A 21,698-nucleotide genomic window follows, 5' to 3' on the forward strand; every position below is an offset into this window, starting at 1 on the left:
GAGACTGAACCACCTCTGCTTGAGCTGCCAGAATAATGGGCAAAATGCCAACCAGCAGGGAGAAAAACCACTTCACTTTACAGATCTCTTAGAGGGAAAAAAAAGTGGCTTTTGTGTGGAAAGGGCTGGCCACTCATGGCTCTGGCTTAGAAATGACCCCACAAGGACTCAGCCAGAACCACCTGCCACTGCTTGTGGCCAGAAATTGCTTCCCCTCCTTGTCTCCACGGCAGTTTATGTCCAGGACTTCATTTCTCTTTCCCTTTCCACCCTGACCCCTCTGCCTGCCCCTTCTCCCAGAGCCCACCAAAGGTGAAGCAAAGCCTTGTGACTTTACCCCAAGCTTGGAGTCATTGTGACAGTTCTGGCAGGTGCCCTCCAGGTACACGTAGGAGCTCTTGCTGACCTCGTAAACAGACTGAGCCTTGCAGGAAACACACTCCAGGGACACGATAGGGACTCCTCCCCTCTTGATGAATACCTGGGAAGGCAAGAGGCTCCATCAAGAAGGTCTGACACCAAAACACAGACAACAGCCAAGGACACACCCCAGCACCTGGTGCTGCAAGGAGGAATTGCTCTGCACCAGCCCAGTCTGTGCTAAGAAACAGCAGGAAGGGATTCCCAATGGATTTTGGGTCAGATTTAAGCTGCATCTCTGCTCTTACACTGCCCAGTTCTGTCACTGGTTTGCAAGAGCCACCCAACGCCAAACCGGGCTGACCTAGGTCATTCTGGATTTATTTATTTACACTTTTTAACAACATAAATGACTTCTGAAATGTCCCTCTGGTCCCTGGTGCTGAATTCCCAGCAAACCCTGCTTGTGCTGCCAGATGGGGATGGAAGAACCACCTTTTCCAGGGAGCAGCACATTGTTCCAGGCTTTCAGCTGGAATCTAACTGCACATCTCCAGACATCCACCACACCTTCCTGGCAGAGCACTCGCAGAGCTCTAGAGGCACCAGTGGCTCAGACACAACAGCAGTTGAACTCTGACCCCTGTGCTCTGTCTAAATTCCTTTAATCCCTGAAGAAATGGGCTTGTCCAGCACTGGACTGAGCCCTCTGCCCTGGCATAATGAGTGTTATGAATTCAAAGACAGTAATGAAGACATTGTTTAACATGGCAGACTCTTAAAAGGGGATAAATATCCCCCAGCACTGCGCCGGAGCGCGCTGGAGCTCCTTTCATTCCGCCAGTATTTGCAGATTTCCTGCGACACTGGAAGCATTGTTTTGCGCTCCTGCATGGAAACCAGATACTACGGAATGTCCTTGAAAGACTATCAATTTCATTTTTTTTCTTTTCATCCTGCAGCTCTGGTTTCAAAACCAGGCTGTAAGAGTTTCCACTTCCACACTGAGTCCATCTCCAATTGCCAAGCGCACCACAATGGATGTTCCTGACATAAACTGTGCGGGTGCGCTCAGCGTGGGGATTCGTGGGACATAAACAATGTGCACTGAAAAAATCCTCCCTTAAAAAACCTTCCAAGGTGAGAAGAGAGGAACTGTTGACAGTAACATTAAGCACTGGCTCTTAGGAAGCTCTCTGAGTAAAATGAGGGAAGAGCCTGTGGCACGTGAAGAGCTGGGACTGCAGAAGAGCGGGAAAGGAAGTGCCCTTTCTCCTATAGAAACTTCCTTGGGAAAAGGGACTAGTTTTTCCCTGTGAGGGTGGGGAGGCCCTGGCACAGGCTGCCCAGAGAAGCTGTGGCTGCCCCTGGATCCCTGGGAGTGTCCAAGGCCAGGTTGGACAGGGCTTGGAGCAACGTGGGATAGTGGAAGGTGTCCCTGCCCATGGCAGGAGGTGGAACTGGATGATCTTTAAGGTCCCTTCCAACCCAACCATCCCATGACTCTGTGCCTTAGAGGTGGCTGTGCCAAGGAGAGAAGGTGACAGCTGTGTGTGGTACGCACGGTTTGGTTGGTGGCCTCGGGACTCATCCCCTCCTTCCTGACGGTGAGGTCGAACGTGTACTCCACATCTGCTTCTAATAGAGCTTTGGATATTGTGACAATTCCTTCCTTGGCACTGAAATTCAGAGAGCACCCTGCAGCCGAGCTCTGCTTGCAAGGAGAAAAGAACTTTCAAACCCTCCTTGGTACGGGTGCACATCGGGTTAGTCCACAGCCAAAACATTCAGGTCCACACAGAGTCACTGCCACAGACCTTGCTGTGCAGTGCCACCATTGGGGTGGGGAAAACAGGGCATGTGTGGACACACATTATCCTACTCTTCAGGTTAGTAAACAGTAGCTAGAATACTCCTGTATTTCATCTGAGTTTCAAATTTGTAGTTTACAGCAATTAATTCTTCATTAAATACCTTATAAACATTGCCAAGCAACACAAAAAGCTCACGTTAAACCAACAGGTCCAATCCCCATACACTTCACATTTGCTATTTTGAGACAAAGCTAGAAAACATGACATTGTACAAAGAAAAGGGTTCCTCATTCAATCAAAAATGGTCCTGAGGTGGATTCCCATCAGGATTTGCCAGGAGTTCTCCCTTGCTCTTCCATCAGTTCTGGGTCAGACCACTTCAGCACATGAGGACAGTGACCTGCTTGTGACCACAAGCTGTGGTCACTTGACCTCTCCGAAGTCTAACTTTGTCCCATGATGGCATTAGAGACATTTAACTGTTAATGGGAGAGGGACCAGAGCCCTGAGCTCCCAGACTGCATCAGCAGCTCCTTAACTCCCTCAGCGCATGGAAACAGCAGCACTGACACTGGGAACCAGAGGCCAAATGCCAGGGAAGCAGCAATGCCAATGCCTCCACTTCCAGAGCCAGCCCTTCTGCCTTGCCCAGGGACACTGCACTGCACCACTCCTCACACCAATTTCTGTATCATCATCCCAAGCTGGGAACTCAACCTTTGCAACCCTCCTTCTAGAGCAGCTCTGTTAAAGATGCTCACAAAAGCTTCTCTCGACATCACTTCACCCCAGAAAGGTTTGTGGTGGAGCTGGAGCTCCAAAATGGTCACTCTGGCTGTGCAACGCTGCCCTTACCTTGGAGGAGGATGTGCAGGACCACTCGTATAACAACGGGGTCTGCTCCCCGTCATCCAAGTTTGGGTCATAGGATTTCTCCCCATCCAAGATTAAGTCCTGAGTGTTGGACCATACACGGTATGACCCCCCGTCAATGATTGGGACCAGCTTACTCGGGATCACAGTCACATTGGCAAAGATGCTTTTGGACAGCGGGGTGTCTCCAAAGGAGACAATAAACATGAAGCAATAGTTCCCAACTTCCAGGCCAAGCTTCGGGATAACCAGCTGGGGCCTGTTCACGTCGACATTCGGCAGCCGGATCCTGCTAGAGTCATCCAAGTTCATGCAGCTGGGTGCTCGGTAGATCTCCCACAGGTGCTCTGTCTGGTACTTGATGCACCCTCGGAGGTCAATCTGTGCCTCCAGATAGTTCCTCTGGGATCTCTTCATAACCACCTGCGGTGGCAGGGCCAACTCCACCTCAGGCTCCTCGCACTCCAGGACTTTGACGGTGACCGTGAGCTGGGCTATGAAGAAGCTGATTAGATTGGTGGCATTCACCTCCACCAGGTAATCCCCGGGGCTCAGGTAAGAATAGTTGGCCACTGCAACCCTGGTGGTTTGAGTGGAAGAGCCATCCCCAAAGCTCCACAAGAACTCAACGCTCCTGCTGCTGGGCACCACTGTGGCTTCAAACAGGGCCGTCCTGTTGACAAAGGCATTGGTGGCACTGAGGGACACCTGGACTATGGGGTCTTGCACCTGGATGGTTCTGGTGATGTTGATCCTTCCCAAGTCATTGAAGGCAATGAGGTGGATCTCCAGCAGCCCTGCAGCTTCTGGAGTGTAGGAAACGCTCTCCCCTGATGCAGCAACCACGGACCGGCCTCGCTCTTTCCACAGGCAGAACTGCCAGGAGAAGGACACACGGGAGCCGCTCCCCACGCGGGCACTGAAGCTCTTCTCTGTGCCCGTGGGAATGCCCTCCTCGCAGCAGTTCAGGAGCCTGATGTCCTGGATGGGCTCCAGGACAGAGATGAGCACCTGGGCGTGGGCAATGCTGATCTGGTTCTGCACAGTCACAGTCACCAGATAATCACCGCTCTTGGTGAACTCATGGGTGTACCTGGAGCTGTTGAGCACCACGGAGTAGTCCCCACTAATGCTCACCAGGTAACTCACAGAGGTACCTGACAGCATCCTGATCTCAAACGTGACCTGTTCCCCTGGCTCCAACACCTTCTTGCTGGCGACGACTTCCAGACCTTGAATCCTGTCCAGCACCGAGATGTTCCTGCTGGCCAGAGCCCAGCTTATGTCGTTGGATGCGTTCAGATGGACCGTGTACAACCCTGCCGTGGGGAACGTGACTGCCACGGACTGGCCACTCAATGTACCATTTGGCACCTCCCACAGCCACGTCACTTCAGTCCCCCTCTGCAGCTCCCCCTCAAAGACCACTGTGGAGCCTGAGGAGACATACCTACAGTCCAGCTCTGCTGTCCCTATACTCAGCCCCTCGATGACCTCCTCCACACAGACAGAAACTGTGGCATTGGTTGAATTCAGCTTGTTTTCTGCTCCAACGATGACCTCAATCATTCCAGGGCTTTGGAAGGAGTGTATAATAAAGGGTTCAGAGGTGACAGGAGAGGAGCCGTCCTCCAGGTACCACACATACGTGATGCCAGTGCCACTGGTTATGGTGGTACTTATGTTCACAGAGGCATTAATAGCAGCTGGGTTGGGGAAGGCGAAGGGCTTTAGGACACCAAGGCTTTCAATGAACTCCAGTGTCCTGTTAGCAGTGGCACAGCCCAGCATGTTGGTGGCCTTCAGGTAGACAGTGTAGTTCCCAGCTTCCAGGATGCTCAGGGGGAAGGTTTTCCCAGTGAAGGTCTGCACAGCATTGCCATCCCGTTGGACCACCCAGCCGTAGGAGATGTTTGTGCCCTCTCTCACCACGGCCTGCAAATGGAGTGTTTTGTTAGTTGGGAAATACATGTCCTCCACCAGGTCACTGCTGGCCACCTGCAGGCCCTCAATCTGCTCCAGGACATAGACGTAGATGCTGTCCTGCAGCGAGCTGATCTTGTTCTCTGCCGTCACAATGACGTTGAATGTGCCCACGGAGCGGAAGGTGTAGGAAATGGTGGAGGAGCCTTGGATAGGAGTGCAGCGATCGCAGAGGATCCACGAGTAGCGGATGGCTGTGCCAGCCACCAGCGTGGCTACAAAGCTCACGGAGCCATTCAATGGCACCACTGTCCTGCTGGCATTGACGGTCAGGCCAAAGAGACGCCGTTTCACGGTGATGTCGATGGCAGTCTCGTTGGAGCTCACATCGTTCTGCCCCATCACTGTAACGCTGTAGTGGCCTGTGCTGTTGTAGGAGTGGGTGGCCACTTGCCCAGGCTGGACAGTGCCATCCCCAAAGTCCCAGCAGTAACTCACTTTGGTTCCATTCATGCTGGCAGAGAACAGGTAGATCTGGTTCACCTCCAGAACATCTGTCCCGTTATATTCAATCTTTGCAACCCCAACTGGCTCCTGGACCTCCACAAATGCCGTGTCATTGTTGAAAGAGACATTGTTGGAGACGGTCACCGTGACCAGGAAGACCCCTGTGTTCTTGTAGGTGTAGGTCACTTCAGTCCCACTTGACCTGGTGGATTCGTTGTTGCCGAAATTCCAGCGGTAGCGGTACTGGTAGGGAGGCACGGCACTGACCTGGAAGGTGGTCTCTTCCCCGAGCCTCACGAAGTGCTTGGAAGGCAGGAGGGTGACATTGAGGATCTCCGGCTCCACACAGACACTGGTGAAATAGTGAGCCTTGTTAAAGCTGCTGGAGAGGGTCAGGGACAGCGGGAACGTCCCGCTCCGGGTGAAGTTGTGCATCACCACAGGGTCCCCACTGACTGTGACATTGGACGAGCCATCTCCAAAAGTCCAGTCAAAGACGTACTCCTCAGGATTCCCTGTCACGTAGGCAGTGAGCTGCACATCTGGGTGCTCCAGGATGCAAGAAGTGGGCTCTATTCTGAGTACTTCCAGGACAAATATCCGGACAGGAACCGCCTGGGAGACAGAGTTCACAGGATTCACAGCTGTCACGTTCACGGTGCAGTTGATGTCCTTTATGTACACGTGTTCCACCACTGGCACCTGACTCCTCAGCACTGTCCCGTCCCCCATGTCAAATGTCCAGGTGATGCTGTCCCCAGTCTGCACAGAAGCGTTAATGGTGACGGCTGCTCCCAGCTCTGTGGCCTCGTCCGCGGAAACGCGGAGCCCCGTTATCTCCTCAAACACCTGGTAGCACTCCACGGTCTCCACGCTGCTCACGGTGTTGTTGGCTGTCACGGTGACGTTGTACACCCCTCTGCGGGGGTAGCTGTAGGTCACGGTGGGCTGGATCTCCGTGAGCAGGGAGGACCCGTCCCCGAAGTCCCACGTGTACACGACGCCATACGGGGACGGCAGAGGAGTGGCTCGGAAGGTGACCAGCCGGCCCACAACCAAAACATCCTCCTCTGCCTCCACCTTCACATCGATCAGGTAACTGTGGACGTGAACTGGGCTCAGGTGGGTGAGGTTCTCGTACTGGTTGGACACAACAACCATCAGGGCATATTCTCCTGCATTGGGAGAGAGCAGAACAAGGGCAGTGTGAGGACATGCCTGTCAATAGCTTCTCAGTGCTGTGGGCGGTGTGACAGGGCTGCAGGGGACACTCTGCTCCTGTGCTGTGCACACCCTGGGCTGCCCTGCTCTAGCCCAGGACCAGCAGGAATTACAGCAGGTCATGTGTATGGGGATCAAACACCAGAAAGGAGCCAGTCCAACAGGTAGAGAGAAAAGATTTTCTTTCTGCTCACCCACAGAACAGACCCTCCCTGCTGCCCACCCCTCCCACCGGCCCGGTGCTTGCCTGCCCCTCCCTCATCCTTCTGCTGAGACTGCCCAAAAAGGGGCTGTGTGTGGTGGACCTGCTTCTTACAGAGTGGCCAAACTTCCCCGGGAAATGGAGTTATAGAGGATGGCAACTGCTGTTTGCTCAGGAACGAGGCAATGACTTCCAAGCTCTGGTTTTATTGGAAGGTGCCTCGTACACCCTTCACACCAAAAATGCCTGAGCCCCTTCTTCCCCAAAGAACTTTGTTGAGCATACCTGGGTCTTGGTAGATGTGTGAAACGTTGTGCTCAATGACAACCTCATGGACATTGGGATCAGGAACAAGGAAAGACTTGTTGTAGGGAGGTTTGAACAGATATGTCTCCTGGACACCATCTCCAAAATCCCACCTGGAGAAACAGGCAAACCATGTTACACTGCACAACAGGAGAATCATGGAAATCCCAGAGGAAGCCTTTCAGGTCAGGGCTGGGTTATCAAAAAAAAAACATAGGAAGCAGAATGTCAAGTATCAAAGCAGTAGCTGTGCTGAGAGGAGCACAGCACTGGGAATAAGAGGAAGAACCCAAATTAAAGCAGTGTTGTAACACTTTAAAAGAAAAGGATTTCAGCCTGAATGACAGATATGTGACTGGGCCCCACTCACAGGGATTTCACACTAACTAAAGAGCAGCTGAGATGGATCAGCTGGCCCTGGGAAGAGAAAAAGTGCAGGAAAGGTAAGATGTGCACAGAAAGATCTTAAGTTTGGGCAAGCAGCAAAGGACTCACAGGAACAGAGCCTCCACAGACGAGTCCACGTGAACCCTGGCGCTGAGCTCCACGCTGCTGTTCTGGGGCAGCACTGGCAGGATGCCCACCACGCTCAGGTTCTTCATCCTGTTCATCATCTCCACCGTCACGTTGTAGTTGACTGTGAAGTTGCTGACGTGGTTGGAGGCGGTGAGCTGGGAAGGACAGTGGGACAAAGAATGGGTTTGGGACCCGTTGTGGGGATCACCCTCTGAGTGGGGCTTTTCTGGACTGAAGAAGCACCACCAGGTAGGTAAGCAGGTCAGGGCAGAGAGAGTGGCCACATCTTCACCACTACAGCCAGTCCAAGGAAGGACTGGTGCTACAGCAAGAGGACGAGGAGAGGAGTTTCTCATCCTGAGGCTCCTCTGGCTCTGAACTTGCCAGCTGCCCCTTTGCCTGCTCCAATGTGCCCTGCAGCTCCAGCTGCTGAGCACAGGCACCTGCTGCCCCAACGGGACAAGAGCCATCCAATTTCCTCAGGACGGTGGCAGAAAAGTGGCTTCAAGCACATAGTGGGGATGGGAGAGGCTCATAAAACCAAGCACATGAAGTGCAGCTCCAGGATCCCAGTGTGGTGGGCACAGAGAGGGAGAGCAAGGCTGGGCAGACGAGGGAAAGGGACACAAGGGACTGAAGAGACATGACAGAAGTAGAGCAGAACCCTCAAGATCTTCTAGGCATGTAACACTGACAAAGCATCTTCCCCATCTCACCTGCAGGAGAGCTGAGCTGCTGGCAGAGGGATCCTTCAAACCCACTGGAACAGACCTCCCACCCCAGCAGGTAAGAGAAGCTCGTGTCTAGGCTTCTGTGGATCTGCTGCACCAAACCCAGAGCCCCCCAGGCTAATGGCACCTTGGCAGCTCTGTAAGTGAAAGCAGCCCAGGCCCTCAGCACAGTGCTTCACCCAGCAAATTAGTGCTGCACCAAGCAAATTAGTGCGAGCGTGGCCTTGGGGCTGGGCTGGTGTCTGCTCAGGAAGCCGAGTCACCCTGAGAGCAGATCCAGCACCTTGGACCAGAGCAAACTCTGCAGGTCATGACACACAAAGATATTCTGGCCAGAGATATTCCTGGCCCACAAGAGACACCTCCCTTGGCCCAGACTCTGCTCCATCCTTCTGGGGTCATGGCGAAACCCAGCATTCCAGTCTGCATCAGGAGAAAGAGAACAGGACAGAGAACACAGGAGCTCGTGGGAGAAGCTTTGTCCTGCCTATGGAAGTCTTATGATGCATCCTGCCTCTTCCAGGTTCTGAATCCAGATCTCCTGTCTGCCAGGGCAGGGGCTCCCTGCTAATTCCTGCTAGGGAGGAGGAGGAAACACAGACACTCCATGAACAGAAAGGGGAACTTGGAGAAAAGAGGAGAAAGCAAAGAGGAGGAACACAGCGAAGTAATGTAAGAGTGGAAGAAACTGCATTTGCATTTGCAAGAGCAGCTCAGTGAGAAATAGCAGACGAGCACAGTGAAAACCTCAACTCAACTCTGCCTTCTCTCCCTGCTGCCTTTCCTGAGGAGTTTGTGGGATGAGATGGAAACCCAGGGGTGAAATGGTATCATGGGAAAGGCCTTGGCTTACCGAAAGCTTGTACACAGCTGGGCTTTGGTAGATAACGTTGAAGACAACATTGTAAAAAGTGAAAGATGGCTTATCATCTACTGTCCATCGGAAAGTCACATCTGACCCAGCCTCCATCACAGGGATGTAGCTCTGAAAGGCATGAGAACATTTCACACTAGTGCAAGAGAAAAGCATTCCCAGCACTTCCCAGGAGATCTCCAGTTAAACTGGAGAGGAAGCAGAGCCAGACTGGGAGGCCCCCACACCTGCAGTGCCCTCAGAGCATGGCAGAGAGGTGACAGATCATCTGTGGCTCTGCTGCTGATGGAGAAATGCAGACCCTGACTTCATAAATCCCCAGCAGAGCTGGGAGCAGACCCCACACTCCCTGCTCCCACAGCCCAGCACTCCGCTCCTGTGATCAGGTCTCTCTTGCTAACTAAAAAACCTTCTGAAATCTCTGCAGAAACAGCCTGGCTTTAGCTACACCTGTAAGCTGAGCCTCTGACCCTCGTCCAGGGATGGTGCCTGACCCAAAGGCTGAAGGGGTTGGACAGGGCAGGTCCCTCACTCCAGCAGTGCCTCCTGAGCAGCCTGTGGCAGCAGGAAGGGTGAGACTGAGAGGTGCAGGCACAGGATCTGCCAGAAGCAGCCAGAGCTTGTACAGAGCATTTGGGGCAGTTACTGAGCAGCTTCCCAGGGCTGTAGCTCTGGGGATGGGGGACTGGAGAAAACAAGGCTGCAAACACCAGAGGAACTCGAAGACTTGGAGGGGCGAAACATTTTTACAGCTTCATCCAGCTGATGTAAGGATTTAGCAGAGCAAATCTAAACACCTCAAGGACCGACTACCTCAACAAGGCAAAACAAGGTAAATACTGGCCTTTCCTAACACCCCTGGTGTCCCGGGAAACTGGACAGACAGTATTCTCTTGCAGGAGGCACTGTCTTACCTCGGGGGGTCCAAGGGGATGTGCAGCTGAGCTGCCTTCCTGCTGGAGAGCAGCAGCGCTGGTGCCACATGCTGTGTCTGCAGCAGTGCGGGTAGCACGGCCTGGAAGCTTAGCAGCAAGCAGTGCTCCCCTACCCCACCACCCCCGAGCCAAACACACCCCTGACAGCTACAGGCGAGGGCTAAACCCACGAGGGATAGGTTCAGAGCAGCAGCCAACACTCACCACCCGTGTGTTCACCAGCACTCTGCTCTCGGGGTCGGGGGTGGCCCTCAGCCCGCGGATGGGCTCCTCCACCTTCACCGTGACCGTGATGTTCTGGGAGCTCACCGCGTTCTCCGCAACGAGCACGTGGGTGCTGACGCCCTCCCCGAGGCCACCCAGCTGCACCACAGCAAACCAGGTGTCGTTGGTCTCCCTGGCACACAGCAGGGCCACGGCCGCCGGACAGGTCGCCACGAAGGGCACAGTGCGGTTGTCCCCCAGCCAGCTGGCAGTGGCGTTGACCCCCGAGGACAGCTTGACCACAAGCATGGTGTGGTTGGTGGGCAGGTACACCCTGGAGCCCTGGGGGGCGGGGTGGATGACGCGCAGGCCGGACACCCGGGAGGCCACCCGGAAGCTGCAGGAGAGGTTGGCACTGAAGACCCCGTTGTCCACGCTGGCTCGGACCGTGTAGTGACCGGGGTGCTCCAGCCCTGTGTTGTGGGGGCTGAGCACTGGCACCAGCTGCTCCTCGGCGTAGCGCACCCAGACAGAGCACACGGTGCTGTTTGTCCTGGGGGGATCCACGGAGCCATCGGACGGGCCCGGTGCCCACTCGGAGGAGTTCCTTCTGTACACGGAGGTGGCACTGGGGTGGCACTGGAGGAACGACCCCGAGCTTGCATTGTGCTGGATACTGAAAACATCCCCAGCCCTGACAAAGATGTTTTCTTTTCTGAATGTGACCTGCAGAGAGAGGAGACATTCTTGGATTAATGCCTCACGTTAAGAGCATTCACCCCCAACTTCTGCCCAGGCAAAATGCTGGATTTCCTGCCAGGTGGGAACCAACAGAAATGGTGCAGATCCCAACACAGCACGGGGAGACCTTTCAGCACTCCACCCTCCTTGGCCTCTCTGAATCAAATGTGCCAACACAGAAATCAGCTTTATGCTCCATCTCCACTGTGTTAATGCCACAGGAACAGCCCATGGAATCTGCACAGCCTTTTCATGGAATCATGGAATGGTCTGGGTGGGAAAGGAGCTTAAAGCCCATCATGTTCCATCCCTGGCCATGGGCAGAAACACCTTCCACTATCCCAGGTTGCTCTAAGCCCTGCCCAACCTGGCCTTGGACACTTCCAGGGATCCAGCGGCAGCCACAGCTTCTCTGGGCAACCTGTGCCAACTGCTTTTGACCCTTCTGACCAACTGTGCTTGGCACAGGGGACTACAGGGAAACCATGGCCCATGTGACACTGGGCACATTCCGGTGGACTTCAGTGGCTCCATCTGCCAAAGGGGAACAACCCAAACTTACCCAAAGCCCTCAGGAGAAAACTGCCCCACATACTCACTGGTTACAGCAGTAAACACTGACCTGATACTGGGAAGAGGGGCCAGCTGGTACTGTAAAGAGGAATTCCTTGAGGAGTTCATAGCTGGGCTGGCTGTCGTTGGGCTGCAGGGACCCAGGGGCAGGGCTGCTGCCAAAGGAACTGTTAGCACACTCAGTCCCATTGCAGCAGTTGTTGTGGGATGAGCACAAATTCGTCAAAGGACACCACTGGAAACCAGGAGGACATTCCAGCAGGGTCCAGTTCCCGTCATCCTGAGCGCTGGGGAATGGTTCTGTAGCATTGTTTTCCTCCTGGTAGTCTGGAAGTAGTGAAAGAGAAATCAGTGATCACCACTCTGATGAGTTACACTACTAATGCACTTCTTTGCTCCAAATTCACCATTTTTTCCACTTTGATGATGGCTCCATTCTTAGTAAAAGCTGCAACTGCAGCACATCCTGGTGCTATGTAAGGGTCCAGTTTTACTGCAAAAATCCACCAAGATCATTAAAGCCAAAGCTGTCTCTTTTCCAGTGAGAACGTACCAATTTGCACTCTGAAAGGATCTGTGCTCCAGCAAAAGCAAGTCCAAGTGAAAGCAAGAGCTGGCCTTGACATTGAAAACACATTAAGCAACTTTTCTGAAGTTAATGTTTCCATGTCAAAGTATCAGCTTGTCAGTGTCAAAAAAGATCCTTTTGTAACCAGCCAACCCTACAGCTACAACAAACATTCTGCTGCAGAATTAATTGTTGCCAAAACTGTGACTGTTGGGCTGTTGTACAAGGAGTAAATGGCTTTTTAGATTATCTCATCCATCAAGAAGAATGGGCTCAGGAAAATGTTCTTCCTTGTTAACCCGTGGGGCCAGATGGACCAGAACACATTCCCATTTGACATGAGTTTTCACAAAGTAAAAAGTACAGCTCAGAAGATTAATGAGCTTCTACACATGGTCCTTACACTCACATTCTCCTCATGCATTTAGAGACATTTCTCCCTCTATTATTTTCTCCAGGATAACCACTTCTCCAAGACTTTCCAACCCTACTTGTTGATCCTGCACTTTAATCTCAAAAAAAAGAACCAAATCTCTGAGTGTTTAAGGTCAGAGGACCAGAGGGGCCACAAGGCCAGACCCAGTTTGATGGTGTCACCTCCAACAATCCCACAAGTGTCGAGGAGAAGCCTCACCTTCCCCATCCATCGGTCTGTGCAGCCGGAACCTCACTTGGACAGGCTGGTGCAGCTCCTGTGTCACAAACTCCAGGGCAGTGAGGAATCCCTGGTGCCTGAACACCAGCTCCGGGAACTCCAGCACCTGCAGAACACGCACAGCTCTCACCTGCCCACGTCCCCAGGGATCCCTGGGCAGCAGTAGGATAAGAAAAACCCTCTCACCTCCTCAGCCTGCCATGGAGCTGCCGGCACAGCTTCACTCACGTTCCTCACGGCCTCGTGTGTGGCAAACACAGCGTCTCCCTCAAAGAAGTTTTCGGCATTTAGGAGAACTCCTGTTTACAAAGGAAATATTTGAACAAAGCCCATGAGACTCAGCAAGGCCTGAGGCCATTCCCTCCACCCTGTGAAGCTGCAGCAGGGCTTGGACCGCTCAGGAGTCTGTCCAGCTGTACTGGAGGAGCAGCTCTATAATCCTGTACCTTCCTTCTCCTTATAGGTGTCTTGATTTCTTTCTCATCCAGCACAAATAACATTTTCATTTGCAATGTTCAGCAATTTTGACTTCTAGGAACTGTGCAAGTAATTCTCCCTTCCAACAACTAATGATTTGCTTGGAATTTCTGAGCACAAGGAATTTCTGAGCATTCCTCATCCTCCCTGTGCCCCTGGACTTTGTGGGAAATGTGGCCGTGACCAGCTGGTTTCCAGCAGTGGCAAACACTTGTGGCTCTCTGGGGACTGGGCTGCTGCCCCCCTGACCAGGCCAGTGGCCTCTCTGGCCATGGCTTTTCCTTCTTCCCTAAATCTTCTGCCCCGTTTCACGTCCATTCTACTTCTTTTTCTTACTCCCTACACCAGTGTAGAAGGTTTGGGAAGTTGCATACCCATAAACCCGGAGAGCACACACCACATCACACCTCACCTCATCATCTTTTGAGCCACCCCAGCATCTCCCAGATTACACAATGAAGGACACTGGGCCACCAAGGCAGCACCATGGCCTCAGATCCTGGCAGCAGCCAAGACTGCTCAAATAAGAGGGAAAAGCTATTTCCAGTGCTTTGCCTTAGACCTTTGCTCCTCTCTCTCCTTCTCATGGCAAAGATTGGAATAAACCAAACTCTTCCTTTTGGGCTAAAGTTGGCTTTCTGGAAGTTGGGTTTGGGAATACTGTTGCAAGTCACACTTGTTTTTTGGCGATGGCCTGGATGAGCCTCTCCGTGCATGCCTCTTTTTCCATGGCAGTGCCAGTGAGGGGACACCAGCCCACCCTCGGTGCCAGCAGGGCAAGCAGAGCCCACCTTGTGGCTTGTACTCGCAGACGTAGCTGTGCTTGGCCATGCACAGGTCCGTGTTGCACTGGCCCGTCGGGCCCATCCGCACGCAGTGGTCAGCGTTGGAGGGATGGGGTTCTCCTGGCAGCCAGTTCTGACAGCTCTCCAGATTAAATCCTTCCCCTCTCTGCTGCGCTCCAGAGCTTGCAAAATCATTGAATCCAATCCAGACATCGAGGCTCCTGCAAAAAAAAAAAAAAAAAGAGGGGGGAGGGGGGATTTCAGGAAATCACGAGTATTAGAAAGAGCTGGGACAGCTGCCATCTATGGTTCTCTCTAAAAATAATAACAACAGCTCCATCGGGGTGTCATGGGCTGCATTTCATGAAGCCTTTTAATTATTAAGGAGTTTCAGTATCCACTCTACCACCAGAATCTCAGGAACAGTCCCTCCACAGCACAGCACCGCTCTGCACCAGCCTTCCCACCTCTGTCCCAAGATCCTGGTGAGGGTGGGGAGGCCCTGGAACAGGGTGCCCAGAGAAGCTGTGGCCACCCCATCCCTGAGAGTGTCCAAGGCCAGGTTAGATGGGGCTTGGAGCAACCTGGAAGAGTGAGTGGAAGGTGTCCCTACCCATGGAAAGGGGTGGAACTGGATGAGCTTTAAGATCCCTCCCAGGCCAAACCATTCCACGATTCTGTGACCAGCAGGTTGACTTGAGCCTTACCCCTCTCCGAGCAGAGCACTCTGTTACCATGAGCTGCCCACACTGCAGCTGAAATAACCCTCCCAGATTCTGCCAAGCCTGTTTTGAGTCATGACCCAAGAAAAATGATCTGGTCACACAGAACTGTCTGGTAAAGCTGAATCCCTTAGAAAACATGTGCTTTTTCTGTGCAGACCTGTGGGATTTACCGCCAGTCAATGCTCCACTGCAGGTGGGACCGGCACCAGTGCAGGATCAAAGCTCAACAGTGCCAGGTCTGGGAGCTCCTGCTCTCCTGGATGCAGCTCCTGGAGCTGATCAGCTCCTCGGCCACCACGGAAAGGCAGCAGCCAGAGGGGACAAGCAGAGGCTGAAGCACTGCAGGCAGCTGAACCCCCCACACACAAGAAACTGCCAGGCTCCTTTTAGGAGATAGAATGTCCCTGCCCCATTTGGAAACTGGCTGAATCCCTGGTTTCAGGGATCCTGGTGGAAAGTGCTGAGAAGTCTCACAGTTCTGGAGAACTGTTTCTAATTGCACCCAGCAGAATGGGAGGCGTTTGTTCCATATTAACTTCTATTAACTTCTCTGTATTAACATCCTGCACCCTTCCAAGCTCTCAGCTCCTTCTCCACGCTCCCTCCTGCAGGTGGAAATCAATCCTGCCATGCCCTTGCCTGCCCCAGCGTGCTCCCAGGGTGGTACCACGGCTCTGCAAAGCGGACTGGGGAGATAACTGGTGATAAGTGGTGCCTCTCCACCCCCAGGCTCACGCCAGATGAAATGATTCATGAGGTCATGCTGAAAAATGATGACAAAAATAACTTGTTCCGTGAATCAGTAGTTTTCACTGCAAATGAGATTAAAAAATAAATAAGGGCTGTGTTCTGCTCCTGAACCACTGGCAGGGAATAAGGGAGAGCAGGGTAGGAAACTGCCTGCCTGCTGCCATCAGGAAAACTCAGTGGAGATTTTCCTTTTCTAATTCCAGCTATGATCTAACTGCAAGTCATCAGAAAAAAAAAAATGTAAGAAAGGAAGGAATAACTAAAAGACAAGCTGCTGCCTGGCTCCCACCCTGCCCCACTGCCCAGCGCATTCCATTGCAGGGGGAACAGGAGGACTCTGAACACCCTCTTTTGAAGCAAGATGTGAGCTCTCCTCTACCTCTGAGGAAGGACTGAGCTGCCTTGCTGGGGCAGGAGGAGCAGACCAGGCCTGGGGAGGCTTGGAAGGGCAGAGGGGCAAAAAAAAGTGGGGTCCCCTGGATGGTCCCATCCTCTGCTTCTGCAGGCAGGGAGGGACCAGCTCAGCACATGCTGCTCCTGGGGAGGCCATCCCATGTCAGGAGCAAAGGAGAGGAGAGCTGCTCAGTGCCCTAATGGGAAACAGCTTCCTGCTTCTGTCATCTTCCCATAAGAAACTATGGAAGCTGCACGTTCCAAAATCCTGCAGCTCGGCCCATTGGCCTTTTCATCACCAGGGAAATCGCATTCTGGAGCTGCCTCCTTCATGTTCATCTGCATGGATTAATAAAATAAATATATGGACTAGAGGGGGGTGGGAAGGAGAGCACTGTGGGGCAGCAGCTGGGGAACAGCCCTGTTCCCTCCAAGGTCTCGTGATTTCTGTGTGCCGCAGCCCAGCAGCTCCACACGCAATTCCTGCCACATCCCAGCACCCAGTGACCAGCTCCTAACCCGTGGAGAGGGACAGCCTCCCTTCCCCAGAGCAGGGACCACATGTTTGCAATCTCAGCATCCAGCCCTGTGTGAAGGGAACAGGGCATGGATACAAGAAGGGGCTGTCAGCCCTTGAGCGGGAGCATTCAAAGCTGATGTCACACGCAGCTGTTCCCTTCCATGTGCTTTCTGGGACGTGTTTGTGAAGAGCCCATCTCCCACAGCTGCAGCTGGGAGTGCTGACAGGGCCGTCAGGCCCTGAGAGCTCTCCTGGTTGTCCTCCCTCCCCCAGAATGACTTGCTGGAGAAAGGGCACTCAGAGGGGCGGATTTAATCAAAGGCTGACACTTGCAGCACTCTCTGTTTATAAAGCCCAGTCCTGAGGTGGAGCAGATGCTGCTGGAGAGGAGCACTGATGTTTCCCAGGATGAGAGACAGGAAGGGGAAAGGTCTGGGCTTTGGGCTGCAGCCATGTCTAAGGACACAAGATCCCTTTTCACGACATTTCAGAGGCATCCACAAACACAAACACAGGGTACAAGAAGCCCACCAATCTCTCAGTTCCCAACTGTGATTTCCAGCCATCTTGCCCCATTCCTCTTCTTCCCTCCACAGCCTTTAAGGAAAGAAGCCAAGTCCAGCAAGGGCTCAAGCTCTGCTCGTTCCTCCTCTTTGTTCAGCAGCCTCACTCCCACCATCTCCCCATACTCAGCCTGCACACAGCACTCTGCAGACATGCCCTCAGGAACCCAAAATCTGTCCCTAGGTGATCCCAATCCTTCCCCTCCTCACTTACCTGATGACATGAGCAACCAGGAAGCTCTGGATGTCAGGGCTGCTGACAAAAGCCAGGTCCCCATTTCCAAGCTCCTGGCAGTGCCGCTGTGCCTCCAGCCACTCTGCCTTCTCCACCACTAGCTGGTAGCAGTGGTTATTTCCCGGGAAAACCAAGCCCTCAGCAGGGCACATGGGGTGAACTGCTGCAGAAAGAACACAGGAATGATGTCCTCTCTATGGGCCACACATCCCAACCCAATCTGGGCAGAGAGGCTCCAGGAATGTCCCAGTCCCGAAGCCAACAAACCCCATTGCTGTTAAAGCGCAAAACACTGCTCAGCCAGGGAGCAAGGAGTGCCCAGAGGAGTCATCCCTCATCCCTCACCCCTCACTGGGAGGCGAGGCCAAGGGGAGGCCCAGGACCCAGTGCCAGCCATCCCAGCACCCCCAGCCAGCCCTGCTCACCCCTGCCCAGCTCTCCAGTCTCCGCAGTGATCCCGTACAGCACCGCGAGCCCGGTGCCGCCCCTATTGCGGATCCGGATGTCCAGGCTCTCGTTTGTCATGACCAAGGAAGGACATTGCAGTTCCAGCTGTTGGGGTGAAGCCACCACCTCAATTTCTGCCTGCTCATATAGGATCCTGGAGCCCACAAGGATGGTGGCAGTGACATTGTACTGCCCGGGTAAGGCATAGGTGTGCACAGCTGTGTGTCCAGTGGTGTTGAGAACCTCTGTCTGGTCCCCAAATTCCCACAGTAAAGTGCTGACGGCAATGGGAATACTGACATTGAAGAGCACGGGCTGGTGCAGGCTGTACTGGGGCTGGAGTCCTGTGAAAGACACAGACAGCTGTGCCTGGAAGGGCGAGGGGACAAGTGAGGGGCCACCACAGCCCTGCCCAGAGAAATGCTCAGTGCAAAATGGCAAACAGCCGGAGGAAGAGTTTGTCTCATGGGCAGTTCCACACAAACACTGCCCCTGGGAGCCAAAACCTCCATACTCCTGGTCTTGAGAGTAACAGAGGGCACTGCAGGTCTCCTCGGTGAGGTTCCCAGAGTGGACAGACGTGAAGAGGATGACAAGCTCAGCTTCTTCAGTGTGGTTGCCTGTCAGACACGTGATGTACTGAGCTCCTGCAGGACAGAACAGAAGATCCTCTTGCAAAACAGACACTGGGATGCCATGGACTGGTGAGACCCTCCAAGAGAACCACCCCACACTCCTAGGAATGGAATTCCCCTGTGCAGCTCCTACTCTGAGCATTTCCTTTTTGAGACTTGCCTGGGAAGTCTTTAATCCCCCAGCAACAGTTTCCAAACTCTTTATGCTAATTAGTGATGACAGAAATAACAAGCCAGTCACACAGATTTATGGAGCAGCAGCACTCAGTAAATAAAACAGGGCTTTGGAGAGACCGACATTCCCATGGGACATGGAGCTGCCGAGTCTGACACTCAGAGGAGCCCACAGTGAGACCATGACAAAAGGGTGTCCTTTGGTGGTACCCTGGCTTGGTCTGGTGCAGAATGTTTCATCATGTGCTGCCTGGGACCTCCAGCAACAAATCCAAAACCAAACACGCTTGGGCAGTGGCACACTGGGGACACAGGGGAGATACCGATGGACTCTCCACCAGGCCTACTCCCTGAGGCACCTTTCTCCATGGGGAGAGCCAAGAGCTTCCCTCCCTGCAGGAAAACATGGTGCCGGAGAGGAGGGCAATGCCAGGCCCAGCTGCACCCGAGGGGCTGCAGGGATGCCCACGGGAACAGCACGTGCTGCCGACAGGGAACAGGGACACACACGTGCATGGACACAGAGCCACGACAGCCCCGGGCCCAGAGAACAGCTCATTCCCCTGAGTGTCATCCCCCCTCTCTGGCTTGCACGGGGTGGGACGTTTCCCTGCCACAAACATCCAGGCAGGGCCTCTCCCTCGGCCTCTGCCCACGCGGCCTGGCCACGTTTGCTCCGCTGTTGCTGCTGGTTGCTACAACATCTCCCCCAAACATCTCAACAGCTCCAGTCTCGTGCGATCTTCCCAGATCAAACCCATCCAACTGTCCAGTTTCCTCCACGGCCTTCCGGCAAACACTGAGCCACTTCTCCTAAGAACAGTCCCTGGAGAGGAGCACGGCATGGGAACTGCTCTGTTTTCTACCACCAGCCTGGTCATTCTTCATCCCCTGCCGGTCACTAAGAACTGTCAGGAGCTGGCAGGCTGTCCCAGCCTACTCGCATTACACTGAATTACCCAGAAGGCAGCCTCACATTATTGTTTCCACACTGGCTTTAAGTAGTTCAAGAGGCAACAACTGATTATCAAGAGCAGTAACAGTGCCAAGTGTTCTTCCCTTTGACAATTCCTGCAAGATGCTGCAAGCTGGGGTAGCTTTGCTGGGGGAAGAGGAACAACCACCACCCAGATTTTGGTCCTGGGGATCACTGTGCCTCACCAGGCAGCTCAGCTGGCCCCCCCACCAGCTCTGGGTCCCTCAGCCTAATCCCTGCACACTCCTGTCACACAGCTCTGGGTCCCTCATCCCTGCATCCTCCTGTCACACAGCTCCCAAATTAAAGGAGATGCCTGCTGCCTGCCATAGGGAGCCCTTACTCTCCCTCTCTCTCTCTTATTCCGGGATAACCAAACATCTAGGCAGGATTAGCCTTCTTAGGGCTCTCCTTTTTCCAGTGAATCACTGCCTGACATTTCTCCTGGCCAAGCAGTCAGAAAAATACCCCTGCAGCAGGTAGCTGTAGAGCAGGGCAGTGTTCATTCAACGCTCCCAACGTGGAGCCCTGTCACCTGCAAAGACCCAACTCAGCATGTCCTCAGGTGCCATCACCTCCCATCAGGTTTCAGTGCTTGAAGTCAGCCTTTTCAAACCCTGGGAGAATGAAAGCCTGAGGCTGCAGGTCACGGAGCCAGTGTCCTGTGGTGCCTGGTCTGTGATGAGGGCTAATCTCAGCCCTGGTGTGACTGACTTGATCCTTAAGGCACCAGCATACAGACTGTGTGACCAACACCTGCTTAATTAGATTAGAACTGGTGACTCGAGGTCTGAAGAGGCTGATGTGATCCCAGCTGCCCCTGGGCCCATCACTCCCATGCAGTCACCTCCACCCCACAGCCTTTCCTTACCACAGGTGGCATTGAGGAACACGACATCGAAGAGGGACAGGTTTGCCACCTCGGGGGGGTGGGCACATCTCGTGTCCAACGCCTCAAGGACTCTCACTTTTCTGTCTTCCACCCAGCGGGGCAACCAGGACAGTTTGCAGTCACATACAAATGGATTCCAACTTAAGTTTCTGTCAGAGGGAGATCAGAATAAGTTAGAGATTAATGTGACATGTGCTAAGCCTTAATTACAGCAGTGTGCCGAGCCCTCCCTGTTCCCATCTGTGCCACTCCACTGAAAGGCTTTGGAATAACTGGGAGGGGAGTTAACGAATAGGGAATCAAGCAATAATTAACGTGATTTTTCTAGAGGCTAGAATTAGGCAAGTACTCCAAGTACTTTTTTAACTCTACAAATAATTGTTGCAATTAGAAGCAAATGACAGACACAATCATATATCTAAAATAACCTGTCATGCAAGAGCCCCTGGATATGAGGGCAGCCTTTCCTGCTCAGGGGACTATTTACAGCTCCATTAAAAAACAGCTAAGAGAATAAAATTGATCTGTCAAAAAAAGAAATGCAAAGTCAATGATAATCTTTCCATGTGGCAGTTCAACGAAAAGATGGAAACTTTAATTGCAGCTAAGCTTGATCCAAATTACAGCCTTTGGCACTCAGCTGTGAGCAGGACAGAGCTGGAGCTGTGTGTGGAGCTGATGCCAGCAGGGCTGGGTGTTCGCAGGGCTGAGCCCTGACTTTGGGGCTGAAAGCACCACTTTGCCACCAGGCCAAGCAGGGACAGGCTCCCTGGAACACAGCCCACAGGGCCTTTGTGTCTCTATCCAGAGTCACTTGTGAGCCAAACTGCAAAGCTGAGAATGCTCTTTGTGTCCCGTCCTCAGGGAGAATGTAGGGCTGAGTTTTTCTCTCGCTTGCCAAGAGGGCTTGCATGGGGTTAATCCTTTGGCTCGTCCAGAGGCAGAACTGCCATTTGTGATGTGACTTCATGGATCTCTTCCAGAAATGTGTGGCTTCCCCATAACATCAAAAGACTTCAATTAAAAAACAAAACCTAAACACTTGGATCACTTAGGGACAAGTAACTTGAATATCTCAGTCAGGACCTACCAGGCTTCAGGAATCACTGGATCCTCCAGTCTC

General features: G+C 53.2%; 1 protein-coding gene across 3 annotated transcripts in view; it reads right to left on the bottom strand.

The window, feature by feature from the left end:
- Positions 1-21,698, bottom strand: part of PKD1 (polycystin 1, transient receptor potential channel interacting) — a 79,666-nt gene that overhangs the window by 25,253 nt on the left and 32,715 nt on the right. Inside the window, exons 4-17 of one of the 3 annotated variants that reach the window (XM_048320787.1) lie at positions 20,555-20,724; positions 17,877-18,545; positions 17,431-17,611; positions 14,272-14,486; positions 13,190-13,302; positions 12,983-13,109; positions 11,830-12,107; positions 10,467-11,192; positions 9,307-9,438; positions 7,702-7,877; positions 7,186-7,319; positions 3,030-6,652; positions 1,925-2,074; positions 338-481 (exon numbers count right to left, since the gene is read on the bottom strand). In XM_048320787.1, coding sequence (XP_048176744.1) covers positions 338-481; positions 1,925-2,074; positions 3,030-6,652; positions 7,186-7,319; positions 7,702-7,877; positions 9,307-9,438; positions 10,467-11,192; positions 11,830-12,107; positions 12,983-13,109; positions 13,190-13,302; positions 14,272-14,486; positions 17,431-17,611; positions 17,877-18,545; positions 20,555-20,724 — 6,838 coding nt within the window. Of the gene's footprint in view, positions 1-337; positions 482-1,924; positions 2,075-3,029; positions 6,653-7,185; positions 7,320-7,701; positions 7,878-9,306; positions 9,439-10,466; positions 11,193-11,829; positions 12,108-12,982; positions 13,110-13,189; positions 13,303-14,271; positions 14,487-17,430; positions 17,615-17,876; positions 18,546-20,554; positions 20,725-21,698 lie in introns of all 3 variants that reach the window. The other 2 variants (XM_048320785.1, XM_048320786.1) reach the window with 2 other exon arrangements.

Source organism: Corvus hawaiiensis, chromosome 16 (assembly GCF_020740725.1).
Source record: "Corvus hawaiiensis isolate bCorHaw1 chromosome 16, bCorHaw1.pri.cur, whole genome shotgun sequence".
Taxonomy (NCBI): domain Eukaryota; kingdom Metazoa; phylum Chordata; class Aves; order Passeriformes; family Corvidae; genus Corvus; species Corvus hawaiiensis.